Below are 21,874 nucleotides of genomic sequence, written 5' to 3' on the forward strand. Positions count from 1 at the left end.
CGCTGGGCTGCCTGCGGGAGGGGTGCTGCTCTCCTCGGGAGATAATGTCACGAGCAGCCATCAGCATCAGCAAGCAGTGCTCCCTCCAAAGCACATCTCATTAAGTTAATGCCTATTGGAGAGAAGTAAATGATGTGACATCTCCTCCTGCAGCCCCGGCCGAGCTTTCAGGGATGACAGAAAAATGTGGGGGTAAGGCTTTATTCAGCACAGTGAGGAATGGACATGTAAATAAGGTAGGGTTGTGTAACCAAGGTACACGCTTCCCAATCCCAAACACCACGTGGCCAGAATCCAAAACCAGAACCAAAATGCTCAGATCAGTTGGAGACAAAGCCTGTCCTAGCGAAGATGCTCACTGATTGATTCCCTTCCCGTTTTACCCTACACAACAAAATGGCTTTCCCTGGAAAGCAAGGTCAGGGAAGAGGCATCACCAACTAGCAGAGCTGGGCCAGGAAAGGCAGAGGGTGATGGGGAGGTAAAAGCCTCTCCCCAGATCACGGCCAGGCAGAGGCAAGGACCTGCTCCATCACTCACACCTCAGCACTCTCTTGCAGAGCTATCTCAGTTAATAGTGAGGACGTCGCTCTGAATCTCGTGGCTCAGCTGGGTCTGGAGGTCGCTCAGTTTCTTCTTCAGGCCGGACAGTGCGGACAGAACGATGGTCTCCGGGCGCAGGGAACCGCAGGACTCCACGTTGTAATAGAACCTGAGGTTACAAATCAAGGGGTTAAGTCACCGCCTGCTCCGCACGCACGTGCAAGCCCAGAGTGCAGGCACAGAGCAGTTCCAGCCCATCCCTACCCACCGCAGGGAGATCCGCCGGAATTCCAACCATCAGCATCATTCACCTCCCAACCAGGCAACAGCCAGCACTGTCCCTCTACAACTGTCACACCAACACTCACAACTTTACGGGCTACAAGACCATTTCTGGGATTGATTTCTGTTCAGCACCATGACCTGAGAGCCAGCAATGAGCCCAGTGCCAGGGAGTAAGGCTGGCTGAGCCACTTCTGCAGTGCAAATAACACCAGCAATCAGAGCACGACACACACACAGGTGAATAAATGCCCTAAGCCACCTTCCCCCACAGGCCTCACACTTCACCAAGTGTGCACCGCCATGTGCACCTGGCAACATGAACTCAGGGGAGCTATTATCTCCCAGAGGGAAAAACCTGCCAGATCTGGGCATATCACCAGGTGACTCCAATCCTGCTCTGCTTTTCAGCTCCCTGGGCTGGCAACTTCAGCACAGAGTGGACACTCTTCTATTAATAAGAGCAGATGAGATGCACCCAACCAGTCCCCCCACCCTCCAGCTGTGGCAGTGCATTCAGCTCCCTACCTCTCTGGCTTCCCATTGGGGTCATAGGGAGCCTGAGCATCCTCGTCGTCGATCTCCGAGTACTCACTCTTGGGCCTGGAATCAGAGAGCAGGAGAGGTTAGCACAGAGCCCCTGTTCTGGCCTGGCCCCACAGAGCCCAGGCACTCAGTTTGGCCCCAGAGAATGAGCAAGGGGCTCATGCCCAGCACACAACAGGATGCTCAGCACACATCAAGTCCCAGAAAAAAACTCCGTCCCACATTGCCCTTCCTGGCTCCTCATTAATGCCACAGAGTCATCCAGCAGTGCTGGAGGAGGGGGACCAGCCCTGCTCTGCCCAAACACAGCAAGCCCAGTGCAGGTGCTCACGGTGAAGGGATGTCAATGCCTGAAGGGACTGTCTATGGAGCCTGGATGCTTTTACAGAGTAATGGACCTTGTGTTATCTTTTCTTTCCCCTTTCCACTAGGCCAGGAAAGCACCAGAGCACCCCAGAGCTCAAGTCTGTAAAGCACAGCTGAGGTGGGAAAGCACAGTTGGCTTCGACCCAGCAGGAAAGAACCTCCTGTACCTCAAACACCATCTGCATCAGTGAGCTCCATCCTGATGTCCTGCACCTCCACTCCTCTACTAAAATCACTGCAATACCCATGCATCAGTTAGTCAAACACATCTTTCTACCCACTGCACCCCTTGGTTTATAGAGCACCATATCAGAGAGACTCTGTGGGAGCACTTAATCTGTGTAAGAAAACCCAAAGCCTTGAGCTGTCTGAAAAGCCAGCACAGAAAATCCCGTGCCCACCAAGGTCTCCTGCTGGCCTTCCTCTGCCCCAGCAATGCCCAGAAATGCTGATCCCAGCACCCTGTCATCAGCTGCCTGAAATAAAACTGCATTTCTCAAACAAACCCTCTGCTTGTACAAACCACTGAGAGAGATAAAAGTGTTAACGGAGCTGGGACTTCTCACGACTTGCAGAACCACTCATGACTGAAACAGAGCAGAGGTTTCCACCACCAAGGCAGCTGTTTGGAAAGTCCAGCTGCATGCCAGTGCTCTGCCAACAGCCTCAAAAAGCAATTAGCATGAAAAACTAAACCAAAAATCCTAGCTAGCCTTGGACAGCAGAAGCCTTTGGCTCTGTATTGTCTTCACAGCAAGGTCAGATGAACTTGGAAAGACAGATGTATCATCATGGAACTGGCAGCTACAACGTCAATCTTCCTTTCATACTTTTCCAACTTTTACATATATTTTGTCAAGAACTCCTCAGAAACTGTTGTATACCAGATTCCTAAAGATGCAGCTCACCCTGCCACCAAACAAAAGAACCTCCACTAGCAGCTGCCTTGGGCCACCCAGCCAGGGAAGCACCACATTGCCGAGGTGCACGAGGCACACGTGCTCAGCTGGGGCTGTTCTCAGTGACACCAACATTTCCCAAAGGCCACGCTCTCCAAAAGTCACACCGTGACATTCCCCATCTGAAAAGGCAGCAAAGCCAATGATACCTCAGCCTGCCTGGCACCCCACTGTCCCACTCAAAGCAGCATTCCAAATCTGTCACTTCATCAGTGTCACAGACTTATGATCCAGCACTGTAGAAATTAAACCGAGGAATTTTTACGGCACCAAAATGAAGCTTAAAACTATTTCAAATCCCAATTTGAAATTCCATATCCATTCTTGTTTCTCAAGCATCCGATCTATCACTCAGACAGTCAACTAAATTTTGGGGCAATTTATCTGCCATAAATCATTTGGAAACTTCAAAACTGTCCAGTTCCATCCCCCAAACTGCTGGTGACAAAGGACAGGCCGGCACATCAACTCTTGTGACATGCTCCTGACCACAAGACTGTCAAGCAGCGCCCTCAGTTGTGGTCAACCAGCCTCTCACAGACCTTCCCCCTGACAGCCTGGTCTGCAGCTGGCAGTTCCCTAAGTGCAGCTTCAGTCCACGGACACAGATCATCAAGGCTGAGGAAAATGCCCATTTCCAGAATTCCAGCATTACCTGCCAGCCTGGTTCTTACTGCACTGCCCTGACGAGGTGCTGAAGGAGCCAAACGCCTGGCACGTCCCATTCCACCCAGACTGACTGATCTGGGCCCACAGAGCCCATCAAAGCCAAGCGGGATTCGCTCCTTCCACCCATAAAACAGGGCTGGGATGGCTGCGGGCAGGCTGTTAGGGATTCACCTGCAACTCCACCCTTGGTGACAAAAGGCTTCTCAAGCCTCCCAAGTGCAAACTGAGCAGCACAGGATCTCCCTGACAGGTCTAGAGCAGAAAGCCACTGGCAATAGGCTGAGGTGTGAAATCAGGGCTGAACTGCACTTCTGGGAAGCTTGTTCAGGGACAGCTAATTTAGCAAGGGACGGTGTAAGGCCACGTCCTGTGATGGGTTCGAACACCAGGCTCAAACCAGAGAGTGAGGAGGTACAACAGCCCCACTACCCGCCTGCTACTGCTTACAGCCATTTGCAGAGTCAAATGTGGCAGCACAGGGTCTGGCAGTCAGAGGAGGAAAACCCACCAAGCCCCTTCTGCTGCTCAGCCTCCCCTCCAGCTGCAGCTCTGCTCAGGGTTTATTCCCCCTTGCTCAACCCCAGCTTCTGCCATCCCTGTGCCAAATCCTGCTCCTGTACTGAGGTCTTCCTGACCTAGTTATCCACCACCCCCTCTAGTCCCCACTCTCAGCCTGCCTTGGCTAAAGCACCAGGTTCCTCAGCACTGCTGGCTCCAGCAAGCTCAACAACAGGATATCTGCTAGGTGGTCACTGGGATGCAGAGCCAGGAGCAGCTCAGGTACCTTCTCATGGAAAAGGGATGCTAGATAAAGTGCTCACCCAGGGTAGCAGCTTTCCAAAAGCCAAATCATGTCACTTTTAGATGAGAAGCAGCATGCTACTGGTGCAGAATGGTATGTCAGAGGAGAGGAAAGGGAAAAACCCTGCTTCTAGGTCTCAGGCTCCAGAAGTGAGGAGATGTATGGGTGGAATCAGAGCCATACTGGGCTTCCTCATACAAACAGGGCTGCAAAATCTGTATTGCAACCCAACCTGCCACTCTTTGCTCTCACAGCAACCTCTTCCACTTCATATGGATCTGTTCCTTCCTCAGACTTTACCCTGACCTACACACCACTTGCACAGGGGAGAAAAAAATGAGCAACAAGCATTGGAAAAGAGCACCAAAGGCAGGCAAATCAGCAATGATGGTACACAAGAGAGAATAAGAGGTGACCACAAACCAGTCCACCTTGTATGCAGCTGAAAACAAGTGACTGGCCAATGCAGGAGTAGAGTCTGTGCAAGAAGTGATACACCCACCATCGCTTACTGACCCAAATCATCCCCAGGACCGAAATGTAAGTTGTTGCCTGCTGGAAAACCTTTTCCAGTGCCTCCAGACAGACAGTGGGACGTACCACTCCTCTGGTTTGGGGTACACCGTGTGCCTCAGCGCGTTGTCTGGGTCGTACTCGAAGGCCACGCCCGCCGTGGGGTTCCACTTGGCGTGCTCCTTCCCAAAGCCCTTCTTGGCGTAGGCTCGCAGCCGGAGCTCCTGGCCCTTCCGCAGCTTCACGATGAGGATGTCTGCAAAAGCACACACCCATCAGCCTGAGAAGGCTGCAGGGGAGAAAGCAGTCTGCAGGATCACGCCACGGCAAAGGCAGGGATTTTTGGCGCCCAGGGAGATGTCGCCAGTATCCAGGGTTTGCTTGGATTCTTAGAGGGGCTGTGACCCCAGAGCAGGTAAGGAAAAAGGAGCTGCACAGGCCCCAGGGAACAGTGGAAAGCAAACCATTTCACCTTTTTGCTGTCTCTGAGCTCTCACAAGGAGACAGAAGCACCCTCTGACAGAGGACTTTAGTTCTGGGGACAAGCTGTAAGTGCCATTAAGACAAAATGCTACCCCACTGACGCAGTGATGCCAGTGGCTCTGAAGTGTCAGATTTACAGCTGCCTTATGGTTACACAGCTAGTAAATGAAAAATGAGTTCAAAGAACCCCCCAAAAAAGTTAATTTCCTCCTCCAGCTCTTATTCCCAGTGACCTGCCACTCACCATCCTGCTCCACGTAGTCATTGGGGTCGTTGTCTCTGCTCCGAGACGTCACCTGCAGCAGCAGAACGAAAGCAAGCAAATTAATGACAAAATCAGCTTTTCTCTCCACATCAAATACCAGTTGTCTACAAAAGCTAGAGATGGTGGAGAACCCCTCTAGAGTGACTTACAGCAACAAACCCAGCCCACCCCATTTAATGGAATTTGGGGCAATTCAGGTATGTGAGGTCCCCCCAATGGCCTGCTCATCTCCTGAGCTGCTCTCTCCACAGGATGGAGTGCATTCCAGCCCAGCCCAGCACATCTGCTTTGTTCCCAAAGTCACTCCCACAACTGCTGTAGGTGACACAGAGCACTCACAGCACCTCAGCCAAACCAAGTAAGAGACAGTGGGCTCCAGCTGGGCTTTAACCAGGCAGACACTGTCACCAGGCAGTAGGAGCAGCCCCAGGTTGTGGTGACATCCAGATGTGGCCTCAACAGTGTATAAAATCATTTTCTGTAAGTCCCTTTGCATCTGTCCCACCAAACCTCCACAAGGTGACTGTGCAGGAGCTGTTTGGCAGCAGTGCTCTGGCCAGGGCTCCTCACACCTTGCCGAGCTGGGAGCCAAGAACCAGCAAAACAGAGGCCTCAGGTTGCTGCCAAGGGGCTGACCTTGTCCAAGCCTCAGCAGCACACGGGCAGAAGGCAGTGGCACAGCAGCAGGACACAGGCACACACACACTTGGGGTGTTCAAGGTGAGATGAAGGGGCAACACTAAAGCCTCTCGAGAGTTTGGGATGAGGGGTGCAGGATGAGGCCATACTGCTTTAGATGCCATCAGACAGCAAGGACAACACTGCAAAGACGAGGAGGGCACTGGCACTGCTTCTGCAGGTATTCCTGCTTTGCTCTCCCTCTGTGGATCAGGTGGAGCTTTAGGCAACGTGAAACGTGCTCAAAGGGCATTGCTTTGTCCACATTCCACGTGTTTGCTACCCTGGCCACAGCAGGGATGTACAGAGGGACAAGCAGAGGGGTGGCACTGACCGGAATGACCCGGGGGTTGTTGGAGATGAGGTCGCGGGACGTGACGTGACGGGTCTGGTCCTCGTTGCAGCGAACGTCCAGGGTGAACTCCACGGAGCACTCGGGGCAGAACTCGTCACACGTACAGTCCTGGGACACACACAGGGATTGAGACCTTTGTGCAAGAAACTGCCAGCGCTTCCCATGGGATCAGACACCCACCACCACCAAGACAAGCCCCCACGACATCTCGCTTGACTCACTCTGGAATATTGCATCTTATCCACAATGTCATCGCTGGTGAGAGGGATGAGGCCTGTGGGAAGAAGGAAATCAGGGGATCTCTGAGTGAAGCCACAAGAGCTCCTGACTTTCCTGTCAAGACAGGTGGAGGAACAGCAGTCTCCTGACAAAGGTGTTTCAGCATCTTTGGACTGATTTCACCCACAACCCAGTCTCATCTGCCCCTCATGCCCAGCACTCACCCAGCCTGTGTGCAATGAACTCATCGTGGAGCACAGAGGAGTTGGCATCTATCTGGACCCAGTCAATGGCTGCAGGGAGGAGAAAGCCACAGAGAAACAATGACGTGAGGAAAAGTAAAACGGTTTGTGAGGGCATAGGAAACATTACAGAGACACACTGAGAAAGCACACACAGCGCACAAGACTGGCTGAACACGGCTAAGGAGAGCTGAAAGCAGAGAGGAGGTGCGGGAGAACACGGAGGGGAAGCTATGGGAGCCACCGGGAAAGTAACCCGGGGGACCGTGACCACGGGCCGTACCTATGGTGGGGACTTCAGCGATGAACACTCTTCGAATGGAATTTGCCACCCTGAGGGAGGGAAACGCCCGTGTTTAGGCACGAGGGGGCGTGGAGCAGTGGGCCGGGGCCGCTGCGGGGCTTGGCCTCGGACACACCGCCCGCCCGCACCGCGGGTGCCCCGCGGCCGGGGCGCGATCCCCGCGGGGAGGCCGGGCCTGTGGGGCCGTCCCCGGGAGCTCCCGCGGCCGCTTCACCGCCGGGCCCGCCCGCCCCCCGGCCCGGTGCTCACGCCAGGTCCGTGTTCTCGATGATGAACTTGACGTTCTCGTCCGTCAGCTCGGTGATGCGCACGGTGGGCTGGTTGGCGTACGGCATGGCCGCCCGGTCCCGGCCCCGATCCCCGTCCCGATCCCGCTCCCGGCCCCGCTCCCGCCCGGTCCGTCCCCGCCCCGCTCCCCCCTGGCCCCGGTGCTCCCGCAAAAAGAGTCCGTGCGAGACAGAGTACGACTTTATTGGTGCCGGGGAAAGGGCCGCTCGCCGCCGCTCCCGCCTCACCGGCGCTGGTTCAGCCCCGCCAGGTTCCTGATCTGCGGGCACAGCGAGAGCGGGTTTAGTGCCGGTGTCCCGGAGCAGCTGCCGCGTGCTGGGAGCTGAGCTGTGGGGGCGAGGGCCAGGGGCCGGGAGGCGGTGAAGGATGTCCCTGGATCCACCTACAGCCACCCCTCTGACCGGTACCTGCTCTCCAAGTTTCAGCTTGGTTTTGTTCCTGCGGCCACACAGACCCTGACAGTGAATTTAAGCTTTCGGGGCCTTCAGCTCTCCCGTCTGTTTTGTAGAGACCTGGAGAGCTCAGGACACCTGTACAGTGACACACTGAGGACACCTGCACAGCACCCCTGGACACGGGAGGGTCAGATTTTTCCCCCCCCTAATACTTATATGTTGGGATGATTCTGTTCTAAAACACCCTACAACCCACCCCCTTCAGAAGCCATCCAGTTCCTCCTGTTTATCTGTGCAGTGGACAGACCAAAGAGCACAAACAGAGCACCAGGATTTTTTTAGTGAAGGTCCCTTCTGGATTATGCAGGTGTGAAAAGATGAGAGAGGCTGAGAGACACTAAATTCCACCATAACTGCAGGGGGAAGGAGGTGGGAGAGAATCTTGAGAACTTCTTCATCAGTAAAAATTATTTCTAAATTATGTTCCAGCCTGCTTGTCTTGTCCTGATAAAAGGAAAATGTATTTCTGATAGCAAGGAAATCACTTTGTTGCTAAATGCAATGGCAGTTGTCCAAAAATAGAACCACAGCAAGGCCCTGAAGGCCCTTGAAAAGTCACTCCTGGGTACAGAAAGGGCTGTTTTGTATCCCAGAGGAAGCACAGCTCCCTCTGCATGGACACAAAGCAGTCCAGGACATTACCAAGAAGTGAATGAATTCTTGGAAGGACACTGAGGTCAACTGAAACAGCTTGAGGAAGTCACCCTGCTCTGGCTCAGGGACAGGTGCCACCTCCCAAGTGTCCATGGGGGCACGAACCCTCCGTTACAATCTCCAGCACAGGGCCTGGCAGAGGGAGAGATCTTGTGACAAACAATGGAGAACAGTTGTATTTATTCTGATCACCTGTCTCTCATCCCTAAAGCTCACCCTGCAGCTTCAGACTTAATTTCTTTCTGCTCTATTGCAAGTTCTTTCACCACAAAAATGTGAACTAACTCCCAAACTACCCTGGAAATCATCCTTAAATCATCCTAAGTTATGAAAGACAGTTCCTTTTCATGTTGTCCCCTAGATTTGGGAGGAAAAGCCACGCTGGCATTCAGCATGGAAGGGGACAGGAGCAATTTTGGTGTCAGAGCCCTGCTGGTTTCAGCATTACTTACAGTAACTGCAGCTCCCATGAGGCCCTGGACAACAGCTTCTCCAGTGGATTGTACCTGGGAGACACAGGGAGAACAGGGCCTTTTGCTTTCTTCTGCAGTTGCACTTGTGGCCCCCAAACATAAAGATGTAGTGCACAACAAGCATCTATTTGCTACAGAAAGGTGCTGACAGCACTGCAGACAAATGACAGATAGAGGTAAGACACATGGAAGAGGTTTCCTGGGCTGTCTCCCAACCACTGGGCCAGTCTGACACACAGGGCACCTACATGTCCTTCTACTAGAAAACACATAAGCTTTTATTCATGTTGAACCAACAGCAACCACCTGCCAGCACAAGGGGCTCTCTCAGCAGCTGTGGGATCTGCCTGATGGAAAAGCCAGGTCTGCCTGCACATACCCCTGGGGAGCAGGGGGATGCTGCACGTGTGCCTTGCCCCTCACGTTACCTGGCTGGCTGTATTGCTCATGTTCATGGCATCGGCCACTCTGTTCTCCAGGAAGCGCCAGGTGTCCTCGAAGTCAGGGGACGAGTCCTGCAGCATCACCAGCTCAGTGGTGTTGTAGATGCCTGTGAGCACAGCCCGACGGGTGTACCAGTTAAACTGCAAGGGCAGGAGAGGAGAGAGACAAAGGTGTGGCCTGAATGCAGATCAAGAGAATGGCAAAGGAAAATCACACACCGACAGCACATTCCTCCCCCCCTTAAAATGTGTCCCTGTCAGAACGGCTGCTCCAGTGGCACCGGACAGGGATCACATGGATAGTGCCTAAAACTGCTGAGCAAACCCCCCCCACCTGCTTCTGGCTGCAAGCAGGCACCTGCAGCAGGCAGCAAGTCCTCCTTGCCCAGCCTGTGTGCACTGTGTAACAGTTCACCTTTGCTTTACAGGCTGCCAGGCAATGCAATGCTCCAACTCAGACCTGATTAGCCACATTCATACATAACTTGAGCTGCAGCTCACACCAGAGACAACCATGAAGAAAGGGAACAAACAGAGGACAGAACTGTGCAGGACATCACACCTTTTCCAAGTCCTGTCCCTGAAATACCAGTGCTGCCTGCTGAGTCACAAAATGCATCAGCACAGTGCTGGCAGCAGTGCTGTAGGTGCGTTACACCAACGGGTTACACAGTGTAAAGGTGCACAAAATAACTCAAACTCCTCATAGTTTCCAGTGACACCTGAGGCAGATGAAATATATAAAAATTTTTTAAAGCGTGTCTTCAATTCCATTTGCTGCTGTTGCCTAGGAAAAAATTCTGGTTGTTCCATTCATGATAACAAAGCAACAGAAAAATGAAAACACGGGCCTTGATTTTAAAAACAACAGCTGAGTGGAAAGCTCCACTGCTGGCACCACAACCTGCACGCTATAACAAGGGGAGAAACATGGGGCATGTTGCCACTTGCAGCTGGATCAGGTGCCTGAGACCAAACTCTATTGATTCTTCTCCTGCTCCAAAAAAAACCACCTGAGGGGGTCTCTGAGGCACAGGCACACGCTGCCTAGCTCCTGGCACTGGGAAGAAGGATCCACTGCAAGCGACTTTAAACCCCTTTACTGGGAAAGAGGGAGCGGGCTCAGCATCACAGCTTCCCCAGAAAACTCATGTAACCAGTCAGAAGGTGCAAACAAAACACAAACTTTAGAACCTCTCCTAATCCCTGCGTCAGTGAGGACACTTTAGGAACAGTTCAGTGCAGACACTGGCTCCAACATGTCAATTTGACTTTCAAAACCCAGAAGGGACTTTCAGTTCCTGAAGCAATCATGTTCTTTCAGTTCTCTTTTGGTTCATTCCTTTAATTTTTCTGTCGTCTTATTTATTTTTCACTGCAGTAGCTTCTCTTTTATACCCAGATAAAAGAAGCTTATTAAAGTAGTTTGTTAAAATGGCTCATTTAGCTTTTTCCATCTCTTCATACATCTATAAGAATTAAAGTAATTTATTAATTGCTTTAATTAAGGTTATAATTTTCTTTTATTTCCTGCCAGAAAGATGAAAGCTTTAATAAGCTACTGGTATTTTTAGGTAGGTTCTTTAAAGGTTTTCAAGTCAAGTCTGTAAATGCCACTGCTGGTGGAAGAGAGCTGTTTGACAGAGTCACTGCTCGCTCACTGAATACTGGATCAACTTCTTAGTCTCAGAATCCCAACGATCTGTGCCTTCAAAAATGAAAAAGAAGAGCACTTAAGAGCATAGGAAAGTAGGTCCTTTTAATTTGCACTAATCCCATTGGCGCTAATTTGCATTTAGTCTCTTTAGAAATTAGACTGTAGTTTATAAGGAACCTTGGGTGCTTCTGAAATGTCTTCCCCATTCAACAAACACAGCCTTTCCAGAGGGATGTGGCCCCAGGCCTACTTGAACCTGTCGTTTTTGCTGAAGTGCTGAGGGGTAGAACCAGCCGGTCTGCAAAGCACAAAGACTTACATCTGTGGACTGGTCCCCAGCATAATGCCAGATATCATCGATCATGCTGGTGAGGAGGCTGAGGCCGGAGGGGATGTTACGTGGGAGCAACAGGACGCTCAGGGCCTGCGAAGGAAACACACAAACGGGAGAGTCCAAGAGAGAAGGATGTAATATCAAAGCAGACTGACAGTGCTCTGCTCTGTTGTCTTTTCCCTGTTGCTGTTGCCTTGCCTCCAGGTCCCAGTGACAAGTCCTCCCAGCTCTTTGCAGCCAGCACCAGGCTTTCCAAGCGGTGGGATGTGCAGGGAACACAGAGTGTGGCAGGTGAGCTCAGGCCTAGGCCCGTGCTGGAGCCCAAAGCTCCCTGCTCAGCTCAAACACCACTGTGTTGTCTCTCCTGAGCTGCCTCTCCAGCATGGAAACGGCACAGGCTGAGCTGACTCACCCTGTGCCCCTGTGGGCAGGGAGTCACCTCTCTCATTTCTCCGAATTTGACTTTGAACTCAAGAGCAGCAACCCAGGGCACAACAGCGCCAGCCATAATGGCCCTGCTGGGATCCTGCAGCCTTTGAACGTAATCACACAATGCCAGGAGAGTCACAAACCACCCACATTCCTTCACAAGGCAAGTTATGCTAATCTGGAAGAAGAACATGAAATTTGTGCCCTCTCTCTTTGCATGGAGTGCTGGATTCAGCTGCCCAGAGGCCAGCAGTGGTTCTGGACAGAGGTTGACCTTGCAGCAATCTTTGCAGCCCAAGGTTGGGAACTCTTTTCTTGTTACTGTGGCCACAATTCAATTCCCTTCCCACCCCGGCAAGAATGGCTTGAGAGTTAAATCTGAATTTTGAAGCATGGAGCCCTCTCAGTTCACAGCCCTACCCTCAGGCTGCCCAGGGTTTGTCAGTCACACACCAGAAGGGCAGTTTCTGCAGCAAAGCACTTCTGCATTTCCAGGTGTCAGGTGATACTGGTGCAGCCAGAACAACCCTGCATGGAGCCTGACTTGCAGTGACACTGCAAGTAGGACTGAGCAGAGACACAGGTTATCCCCTGGGGATGCCAGATGGGTGGAGTGAACAACAGAGAGCTTTGCCTTTCCAGAACTGCAAGGAACAGTTGTTCTAAGGTCACCTTTAACTGCCTCCTTCCAAGGCTGATCTCCTCTTGAAGGCTACAAATAATTTGAAACCAGCAAGGGTTTAATTTACAAGCTTGAACTAATCTGGTGGAGAGACTACGTTGAAAGACACAGGGTGTTTAAAATACACACACAAAAAAGAGATAATCTTGATATTACTTTTATACCTGGGGCCATTTCTCAATATATGGAATCAGCATCCTCAATCTGGCTTCCACAGCATCTCTCAGGAATTCATCTGTAGGCTTCTTCCTGGATAAGGAAAAAAAAATTAAGAAGAGCCCAATTAAACTCAATTCTGATCTTGAAAGATCAATCTCCATGTGCCTCAGCAATAAATAAGCAAAGTATTATATATCCTTCATACCTTTGGTCCTCCTCTGTATCTGGGAACATGGTTTTATTTGGGTAAATCATTTTTATGGGTAAATTTAAAGTATCTGTGTCCCAGGTGGCCTGTCTGACTACCCAGTTCCCAAAATCTGCCAAGGAAGATGTTTGCTCATACCCAATACTCACTCTGCTTCACCCAGCTGCACTAGTTTTTGCTCCTTCTCCAGCAGCTCAGACAGCTTGGCATTGCACTCAGACACAAAGTGGAGGATCAGTTCACTGCCATCACTGTGAAACATCCCTGCAGCAGCAACAGAGAGGCCCAGGGTCTGTAGGAAGAAGGGAGAAGCACAGAGCGGGTCACACACTGCTAGGCAGGATCCAGCTAGGAAAAATGTTGTATTTATTTTGTGAAAGACTTTATATGAATTTAAACAAAGTGATGCTGCATTAACAAGAACTTCCTGTATGTGTTTTCCTCTCTTCAGGATCACTACATCATGCCTTAGTCTAACTCTGAAGAGGTTATCCTGTAGCAGCTGGGACACATTCCTGCCGGGTAGCATTTGCTGACTAGGGTGCATCGCCCAAGAGTATGTGGGGGAAGCATGCAGGCCTGGCTGTCTTTGCACTTCAGCCCCATCCAGTTTTCAACTGGTTTGTTGCTTCTCTCCCCACATACCTTGGCTCCCTCTGCAATGGCCTCTGCAGTCCAGCCATGTTCAGGCACGAACTCCAGCGCCGCTGTGAGGATTCGACGCTGCAGCTGCTCCTCGCTCTCATAGTCCTCAGACTCCTGGCCGCCCTGGCCAGTGTAACTATGAGAAGGTATTGTTACAGTGAGGGGAACGTCACCACCAAACACCAGCACCCTGGACTCTGCCACTCACTCGCTGCCACCGCTGCCTGCAAGCACATTTTGGGACCTGCTCGTTATAAATCTGGCCTCCTCCTGTAAAATCCTTCCCTTTCCAGAAAAATGATTCTTAATGAACTTTTGCTCTGAGAGAAAACTAAGGGAGGGCTCAATGTGGGTGCCTACATGGAGACCAATCAGCTCCAGAATCCCCCTCCTTTACAGAAAAGCTACACTACAGGTTTTTCCAACGTGGGCTTTATAGTTATAGGCATATGGACAACATGTTGTCCATATTTTGTTTAGATTTACACAAAAATCCAGATGCAAAGATTTGCACTTTGCAGATAAGAGAGGTTCCCTCTTAGAAGCAAATCCCATCGTGTCTCCACGGTGGACAGTGGAATTTGCACTGTCACAGCAAACCAGCTGCTGCAGTCTGAGGCTCCTTAACTCTGGATCTGCAGAGTTGTCTTCAAGTTTCAGATGTGAGTTTCGGGAAAGCAAAGCCCTGCAATCCCACTGTCGGCAGGGCTGTGCTGGGAAGAGCTGCTGAGTTACCTGGGGCGAGGGCCCTGAGGTTCCTGTTCGGGCTGGTGACCAGCTGGATGTGTATCGAACTGCTGCTGAGAGGAAGGTGTGAAAGGTTCCTTCTTGTGCTCATCGGAGACTCTCCTCAGCACGGCTGAGGCCTGGAGAGCTCGGACTGGTGCGTAGTGCTGGCACCTGACCACTGAAAGGGAAACCAGGAGAGTCAGTGTCTCCTTCCAACACGAGGAAGCACAGAAAATTAAGGTGGAGAAGAGAGTTATGGTGAACACGGCTGAAAAGAACCACGGTTCGGGGTGTGTTTTTTTACACTTCTGAGAAGCGCCGCTCTCAGCTGAGCTCACATTCACTTGAAAAAAATAAAGGAAAAATGTTTTGCGAGGGGAAGAACAGTGAGAATGGCATGTATCGCAAAGAGCTTCTGAATCTCGGACTGGAAACCAGGCACCAAAATGTGCCCTCTCCCCTTTTGGGTCCCTGTTTGAGGTGTTCAAAGGAAGGAACAGGCAAGTCACCCTCAGGAGCATGAGCAGCCCTAATACACAACTGCTGACACTGTGCAGGGTTCTCATGTGACTCAAAGGCACGCTGGAAGAGCTTTTAATTTCAATGCTGCGACGTTTAGCTTTTTTTTTTTTTTTTTTAATAAACTCGTTCGGCGGCCCACACTCCTAAAGAAAACCACCACCACGCGCCCCCTACTTCAAACCCACCCGCTCAGCCCCTGCCGCCGGCTCCGCTTCCCTCCTGCCCTTCACCTCACCTTGCCCCGCCCCGCCCCGGGGGGCGCGCACGGGCACGCACGAGGGCGCGCACGGGCACGGGAGCGCGCACCACCACCACCACCTTCCGCCCTCACCACCGCCCCCGCTCCCGGCCCGGGCGCGCCCCCCCCGCCCCTCACCCGCGCGGCCCCGCCACAGCCGCCAGCCCGCGCGCCGCGCCGCGCCCGCCGCCGCCATCTTGGGAGCGGGCAGGGCGCGATGACGTCACGGTGACGGCGTCAGGCCGGGACGGGCGAGCGGCGCCGAGGGGGCGAAGCGGGGCCAGGTGAGCGCGGGGGGGAGCGGGGAGAGGGGGCTCCGGTCACCCTGAGGGTCTGTCCGGAGGGCTTGCCGGAGCGGTGTGGGTGTCTTTATGTGTGTGTATATATATATAATTCCTTCACGAAATTCCATCACGTATCCTGTTCCTGCTCCCTCTAAACCGTCCCCGCTCGGTGACCGAGAGGTTTATTCCGCCCCGTTCTACATGTGTTTAAAGCGTGCACGTGCTGTAGGGCCCGCAGCTCTGGGCCGCGTTCTGGCCGTTGGCAGCCGGAGCGTTCCCGGCCGCTGGAAGCTCGAATATTCCCGGCCGCTGGAAGCTGGATCCTTCCCGGCCGCTGGAGTGCGTCGGGAGGCTCGAGTTTAGTCCTGATGTGCTACAGAACCCTGGAATGGTTTGGGTTGGAAGGGACCTTCGTGTTCACCCCCTTCCAACACTGCAGCTCTCTAAGCTGTTGAACGCCCCGTGTTGTTTAACCCCTTCCCTCGCCCCGTTCCTCAGGAACTGTTAAATGCGTGTGACGTTGAGATAAGGGCCCCTCCTCACCCCCAGCACGCGGATCCAGCCCTTGGATCCAGCCAACCCTGTTGGCTGAAGCTGGGGTTGCTGTTGGTGCAGTCTGGGCTCTGACTGATCTTGAAAGGTCACAAGCTGCTGTTCAGAGAGGAAGGGTTTTATCTTAGCTTAACAGATAAACTTTGGGTTTATCTTAGCCTAACAGCTTATGTATCTTTTGGGATTTTCAGCCTTCTTGGGAAAGGTGATGTTTTTATGGGATTAATATGTGCGTTTATGAGTGTTACTGTCTGTTGTAGCTGTTTAGCTGGTGTCACACATGCAAGGCCAGCTGGGAGGTGCTATAACCTGCAGTGTACATCCAAGATCTTCCATTCCTGGTTGGCATTGCAGCTGCATTAATGTGAATTCCTACTGGAGTAGCTCAGACAAGGCACAAAGTTGTCCCATTCTGAACTTGTTTGCAATTCCCAGGAGAGAGGGGGTGTCCACGGCTCACAGAGCCAGAGGAACCGTGGGTCAAAATCCACTCCACACCTGACTGTGTTTAAATTTGGTACAGCATGTCCCTGAGCTGTGCTTTCATGACAACGTGGTGGCAATAAGGCATTAACCAGAATGTGTCACGTAGTGATTCCTGGTAAAGACCTTGCTTACAACTGGCTCTCCCAAAATAAGCGTGTAGCTTGCAGCTAATGGAAGATACACCAGGCAACTATGCTGGTCACTAGTGCTCTCTGTTCTCTGTGGTCATGTTAAATTAGGAAGACAATAGGTTTGTGTTGGAAAGAGGGGAGGTCAGGAGCTTCTGAAGTGGTTCTAAGTACAGCTCAGTAGCTGGTGCTGCTGTGAGAACAGGTGGTGATGGGATACTATTGCTCCATCAGGAATACAGTCTTGTATAAAATATTAGTGGAGACTGATTTCTCGAAACTGTCACTTCACTGCACGTTCTGTTCCCCTCCTGCCTCCCTGTGATTTGCTCACCCAGTGCCACCAATCATAGCAGTGGGAGAGCCTCAATCTGGAATGCTGGGAATGCCAAAAGTTACTTTTTTTTCCTTCTCATGCACTGTGAAAGCAAACTGCTTGGACATGTCCAGAGCAGGAGAGACAAGGCAGTATTTAATGTGAAATAGCTGTCACTAGTCTAGAAATCCAGAAATCCTGTTTGGCTTATTCAAATCTCTAAGGAAAGCAGGTAAGCTTTTGTTGTTTTGTTGGGTTTTTTTAAGCATGGCTTGCAGTCTCCTAGCAAAACTAGTCCCTCAGCTGGAGAGAACCTGAATTATGCCATTAAGTATAACTCTTCCTTCATGTCCTGGTAAAGCTCAGCTTGCGGGAACTTTTTGCTGCCCATCTCAAGAAAAATTATCCCCATTTATTGAAACAACTTGACGCTCCGCGATGAAGTCGCAGTCCACAGAGGTTCCTGCTGTGCTTGGCACTTACCCTTCCTCTCCTCTCTCTCTCTCTCCCCTGACCTGTTCCTCTCTCAGCCACTGCCAGTTTTGCTGCTGCCGCTGAAATGGGGGAGTACGGGGTCACTCCGGGCCAGCGCGTGGCCATCGTCTGGGACAGCTCCTCGCCCGTCGAAGCCCTGAAGGATTTGGTGGATAAAATTCAGGCGCTGGTGGGAGCTGATAGTCGTGTCTCTGTGGAAAACGTTAACCAGCTGTCTCAGTGTAAGAATGAGTTTAATTTTTCCCTGCTTTGTTTAAACGGAAGGGTGCTGCCGACATGTGAGCTGACACCTTCCCGCTTTGGGAGTCAGCACTCAGAACAATGACAGCACCTGCTGCTGACCCTTACCCTGGGCAGTACAGCCAGGGACGTGCTACACCCTGGCTGTGCTTCTGTGACTGGTGTCTTTAATCAGTTACTGCTGTTGTATGCAAGCACGAGAGATGAGGGAGGTGGAACTGCTGTATTAAGCTGTGTGTGTACGTGTGTAAAATTGTACCATCTTCCTGTTTCTTCCCAGCGGCTCACAGGGAGTCCAGCTTTGATGTAATCCTCTCTGGCGTGGTCCCAGGCAGTGCAGCACAGCACAGCGTGGAGCTGCTGGCAGAAGTAGCTCGGATACTTAAGCCAGGGGGCCGTGTCCTCCTGAAAGAACCAGTGGTTACGGAATCAGGTGAGAGAATCTTGCTTCTGTGGCAGCACAGCAGTTCTTGAGAGGATTAGGCTGAAATGGAAAGGACAGGAACCCCGACCGACATTCAGAGATTTTCATTCTCCTGACACAGTAACCCAAATAGCGAGGGTTTTACCCTGTGCTTAAGCAGGTGCTCATCAGAGATGTTTGCAGTCACTGCTTCTATCAGAAATGCTGGATAGGCTTGTTCCTTAACTACTTTGAAAAGCCCAATGGACGCTGGTCTTCTTCTCAGAGTGCAGTGTTAAGTAGTTGCAGATGTTGTGGTTCTGAGGAGCTTCTGAAGTGGTTCTAAGTACAGCTGACAACTGCTAAGAGAGGTTGCCCCGGAAGCCAGTTGAGAAATAGTTATCCAGAAAAGGTTAGAAGCTAGGAAGGGCACAATTTTAAAGCAGAGGTTTGGCTCGAGTACTTCCCTCTAAAGCTCTTGCTCTTCCAAGTTTCTTGGTGACCTTTATTGTGGTTCTTCACTCCTCCTACTCTCTGATTTTGTGTCTTCCAGGAAACAATGGCAAAATCAAGACAGCAGCCAAGCTCCTCACAGCTCTGACTCTCTCTGGCTTGGTGGAAGTGAAGGAGGTACGTATGTACTGACCACTTGCAGCACTGCCCTTGGGCAGTTACCTGGGGTGAGGTGTGTAGCTACCCTGGTTTGCTGTAAATGTGCATGGACACTGCCTGGCACAAACTTTGGTTGCTGCAAGGGTAGTGTTTTTCTTCAGGATTGAAAATATCTATTGTCTGTTCACTGGAATGCTGGACTGGGTGCTAAAATACAGGGTTCTGCATGAGGTTAACCTCAAATCTTACATTGCAGCTGCAAAAGGAAGCGCTGACCCCGGAGGAGGCCCAGTCGGTCCGAGAGCATCTGGGTTACCAGGGCAATGACCTTCTCATTATTCAGATAGAAGGCAGGAAGCCCAATTTCGAAGTGGGATCCTCAAGTCAGCTCAAACTTTCCTTTGCCAAGAAATCTGGTCCTTCAGGTAAGGAGTGGTGCTTGCTAAATGTCTGGATTGCCTGACTCTCAGTGACAGGCATCCCTTGGAACAGGGAAACAGTTCCCAGCTAGGGAGTGCTAGAATAAAAACCTGTGAAGTGGGGCTTTCAAAAGTGGCTTGAACTCTGTTGGGAGTAGATGGGGCAAAGGCTGGAATAACTGCTATTTCTTCCTTTGTTTTGGCTCCAGGAAAACCCTCTGTGGACCCAGCCGCTGCCAAGCTGTGGACGCTCTCTGCCAATGATATGAATGATGAAGAGATGGTATCTGGTTTTGTTTGTGAGGCTTTGCTGTTGTTCCTTCTCTCTTCTTTCCTATTCTAAATAGTTTCAGTCATGCCTCTTGTGAAGCTTTACAACTTAAAGAGGTACAAAAGCCTCCTAAGGCAAATTATCTCATCTCCTCTGTGGGGTCTGGAGAGCCCAGTGGTGTGAAGAGGGCAGAGAGGAGACAGGGATAGGAGGGCACACCCGCAGCACTTTAATGCCAGTGTACAGATAGCACCATTTCTTTGAACCTAACTCAGCAGTGTCATTCCCTACTGACAAATCCATTTCCTGCTTGTTGTCTCCCATGGTGTGTTTTCAGGACCTTTTGGACTCTGATGAGCTCTTGGATTCAGAGGATTTGAAAAAGCCAGATCCATCATCCCTCAGAGCTCCATCCTGCAAAGAAATGGGCAAAAAGAAAGCCTGCAAGAACTGGTCAGTGCTGGAATTAGCATATCGGTGAACCTTTTAACTGCAGCATTAAACCTATAGAGTTGGAGGGATTTTAAAAAGATTGTAGGCAATTTGCTGTTCTTCAGAGCCTAATTCTCTTGGTTCATGTCCTTTCTTATCTTAATTATTGGAATGTAAATCCAAATACAATGAGGATTGACCAGTGACTGCTACAAATTACCTCGATGATCAACAGCCGTCTACAAGGTGGCCACAAGTTCGTGCAGCTTGACTGAAACCCTAGTTTCTTAGATTTCAAGCAGAAATAGCACATAGCAAGTGCTGTAGTGTCATTTCCCACTCAGTTTAAACTTGAGGAGCGTTTCAACACTTGCTGTACAAACTGTGGTGTTGAAGAACAAAGTGAGGAGCGTGAGTCCCAGAGTCAGCTGTCGTGTGACAGAGGGAGGGCTGTCACATGTGAGCAGGGCTGGAACAAGTGTTGATGACTCATGACCTTTAAGCAGAAAGATACAGGTGACTTCTCTATTTTTCTACAGCACGTGTGGCTTGGCTGAAGAACTGGAACAGGAGAAGAAGAGCTCACAGCCCAAATCTGCCTGTGGAAATGTAAGTAGTGTTTTTTGTCCCTATACTGTGGTTTGCAGTATGTGATCTGTGTAAGGATTGTGTTCTCTGGTGACTGCTGCCTGAGCTGGCTCACTGCTTCCAAATGCTGCCTGTGCAGCTTTTGCAGAGCTTGAGGATCTCCATGTGGGAGCCCACAGGGCTCTCGTGGTCGTGGGCTGCCCCAGCCTGGGCACACTAGGTGGGGAGGAGACTCAACTTCTTCCGTGTGAGCCCAGTGCCCTGCACAGCTCTGCCAACCAGTCGTGCTGAGAAAGGGGCAGAAGGGAAGTGGTCTCTGTGCTGATCGATGCTGAAAAGAACATACTCATCTCTTGAGCTAGAGGAATGGTACCACAGGGGAAGACACCTGAAAGTGCCCCTGATTACAGACAGTGGCTTTTCTTTCCCTTTCCAGTGCTATCTGGGGGATGCATTCCGCTGTGCCAGCTGCCCTTACCTGGGGATGCCTGCCTTCAAGCCTGGGGAGAAGATTGTCCTGAAAGAGAACCAGCTGCATGATGCCTAACAAAGACATCTCTGGATGTCCTGCAAAGGACTCTGCTGCCTTTCCATTACTCTGAGGTTCTTCCTGCAGTCCTCCTCATCCTCTCAAACTCATGCTCTCCGGCCAATACTCCGTGTGGGGAGGGGCACTGCGGGCACTGACACTGCTGTGAGCTCATCACTTGTAATCAGCCTTGGGCTACCTGACAAGTCACGTACCAGACTTCATGTTACACCTTGGTTTAGCTGCTCTTATCCTGGCTGTCACAGCATGTCCCGCCAGCAGAGGGAAGCAGAATCAAGTGTCAGGTTGTCCTTGTGTGCCTGTGGCAGGACCCGGATTTCCCAATGCACGTGTTGTACAGCTCTAATTTGCCCTGATTTTCCCTGGTGATGCAGCAGCTCTGGCTCAGCTCCCTGGGGTTACACTGGGCTCCTGCTCTCTTTGAAATTTAAACCTGAAGCCCCTTACCTCGTGAAGGTGGCTCAACAGCTCCTGTTGCAAGTCAGGAGCAGGGAGTATACTTAGCAGTATGTACTCTGAGAAGTGTGTGTGATCTTCTTGGTAAAGTCTGGCAGGCGTGATGAATTTCCAAGTGTTTTGGGAGTCCCTGCCCCCACCTGTTTACAGCAAAATGACAAAGATTTAGTCCCACCTAGAAAACTCCTGCCCTTATGGCAGGGACCTGATGAAACAAGATCTGTCTTGTCCTCCCACAGCTTTCAGTCCAATGCAAACTGATAACACAAGGGCAGTCTGAGACTGTCAACTCTCTTGGTGGTTACCAAGTGAGTTACCTGCAGTGTCCAATACATAAGAACATAGCAATAACTTAATTTCTAGATGATATGTGGTCGGCATCTGCTCCCTCTCCATGAGATACTATTTATTTGTGTAAGAAGTTAGTGAAATATCCCGCAGGTGTGGGATGGGGGAGCTGTTCACGTTTTGTGTGGGGCTTTCTTCTCACCTAGGGTGGG

At 51.2% G+C, this 21,874-nt stretch overlaps 3 protein-coding genes across 3 annotated transcripts; 1 reads left to right on the top strand and 2 right to left on the bottom strand.

Annotated features, from left to right (window-relative positions):
• Positions 1–185: 185 nt before the first annotated feature.
• Positions 186–7,652, bottom strand: POLR2C (RNA polymerase II subunit C). Its single transcript, XM_027734013.2, has 9 exons — positions 7,476–7,652; positions 7,206–7,255; positions 6,905–6,973; positions 6,683–6,735; positions 6,441–6,569; positions 5,408–5,459; positions 4,768–4,936; positions 1,354–1,428; positions 186–712 (listed from the first exon to the last, which is right to left on the bottom strand). Exons 1-9 carry the CDS (start codon positions 7,559–7,561, stop codon positions 568–570), a joined length of 828 nt encoding a protein of 275 aa, XP_027589814.1. The 5' UTR covers positions 7,562–7,652; the 3' UTR covers positions 186–567.
• A 28-nt stretch (positions 7,653–7,680) lies between these two features.
• COQ9 (coenzyme Q9) lies at positions 7,681–15,341 on the bottom strand. Its single transcript, XM_027734008.2, has 9 exons — positions 15,281–15,341; positions 14,389–14,560; positions 13,654–13,789; positions 13,158–13,300; positions 12,806–12,890; positions 11,516–11,620; positions 9,525–9,680; positions 9,076–9,129; positions 7,681–7,773 (listed from the first exon to the last, which is right to left on the bottom strand). The coding sequence occupies exons 1-9, from the start codon at positions 15,336–15,338 to the stop codon at positions 7,738–7,740; spliced, it is 945 nt and encodes a 314-aa protein (XP_027589809.1). The 5' UTR covers positions 15,339–15,341; the 3' UTR covers positions 7,681–7,737.
• Positions 15,332–21,126, top strand: CIAPIN1 (cytokine induced apoptosis inhibitor 1). Its single transcript, XM_027734010.2, has 9 exons — positions 15,332–15,426; positions 17,439–17,624; positions 17,924–18,076; positions 18,600–18,676; positions 18,915–19,083; positions 19,287–19,360; positions 19,686–19,801; positions 20,320–20,389; positions 20,805–21,126. The coding sequence occupies exons 2-9, from the start codon at positions 17,468–17,470 to the stop codon at positions 20,913–20,915; spliced, it is 927 nt and encodes a 308-aa protein (XP_027589811.1). The 5' UTR covers positions 15,332–15,426; positions 17,439–17,467; the 3' UTR covers positions 20,916–21,126.
• The last annotated feature ends 748 nt before the right edge of the window (positions 21,127–21,874 follow it).

Source organism: Pipra filicauda, unplaced genomic scaffold (assembly GCF_003945595.2).
Source record: "Pipra filicauda isolate LSUMZ 115617 unplaced genomic scaffold, ASM394559v2 scaffold289_size944018_pilon, whole genome shotgun sequence".
NCBI classification, from domain to species: domain Eukaryota; kingdom Metazoa; phylum Chordata; class Aves; order Passeriformes; family Pipridae; genus Pipra; species Pipra filicauda.

What these genes read in the sequence shown, in the direction of transcription:
- COQ9 (XM_027734008.2), bottom strand. Translation starts at nt 15,338, where the DNA reads ATGGCGGCGGCGGGCGCGGCGCGGCGCGCGGGCTGGCGGCTGTGGCGG. An exon ending in CCATTGCAGAGGGAGCCAAG is followed by an intron (nt 13,301 to 13,653) that starts GTATGTGGGGAG and finishes TTCTTCCTACAG; the next exon opens with ACCCTGGGCCTCTCTGTTGC. An exon ending in GTGCAGCTGGGTGAAGCAGA is followed by an intron (nt 12,891 to 13,157) that starts GTGAGTATTGGG and finishes TTCCTTATCCAG; the next exon opens with GAAGAAGCCTACAGATGAAT.
- POLR2C (XM_027734013.2), bottom strand. Translation starts at nt 7,561, where the DNA reads ATGCCGTACGCCAACCAGCCCACCGTGCGCATCACCGAGCTGACGGAC. An exon ending in GTTCATTGCACACAGGCTGG is followed by an intron (nt 6,736 to 6,904) that starts GTGAGTGCTGGG and finishes TTCTTCCCACAG; the next exon opens with GCCTCATCCCTCTCACCAGC. An exon ending in CCCAATGGGAAGCCAGAGAG is followed by an intron (nt 713 to 1,353) that starts GTAGGGAGCTGA and finishes TTGTAACCTCAG; the next exon opens with GTTCTATTACAACGTGGAGT.
- CIAPIN1 (XM_027734010.2), top strand. Translation starts at nt 17,468, where the DNA reads ATGGGGGAGTACGGGGTCACTCCGGGCCAGCGCGTGGCCATCGTCTGG. An exon ending in CAAGAAATCTGGTCCTTCAG is followed by an intron (nt 19,084 to 19,286) that starts GTAAGGAGTGGT and finishes TTTTGGCTCCAG; the next exon opens with GAAAACCCTCTGTGGACCCA. An exon ending in CCAAATCTGCCTGTGGAAAT is followed by an intron (nt 20,390 to 20,804) that starts GTAAGTAGTGTT and finishes TTCCCTTTCCAG; the next exon opens with TGCTATCTGGGGGATGCATT.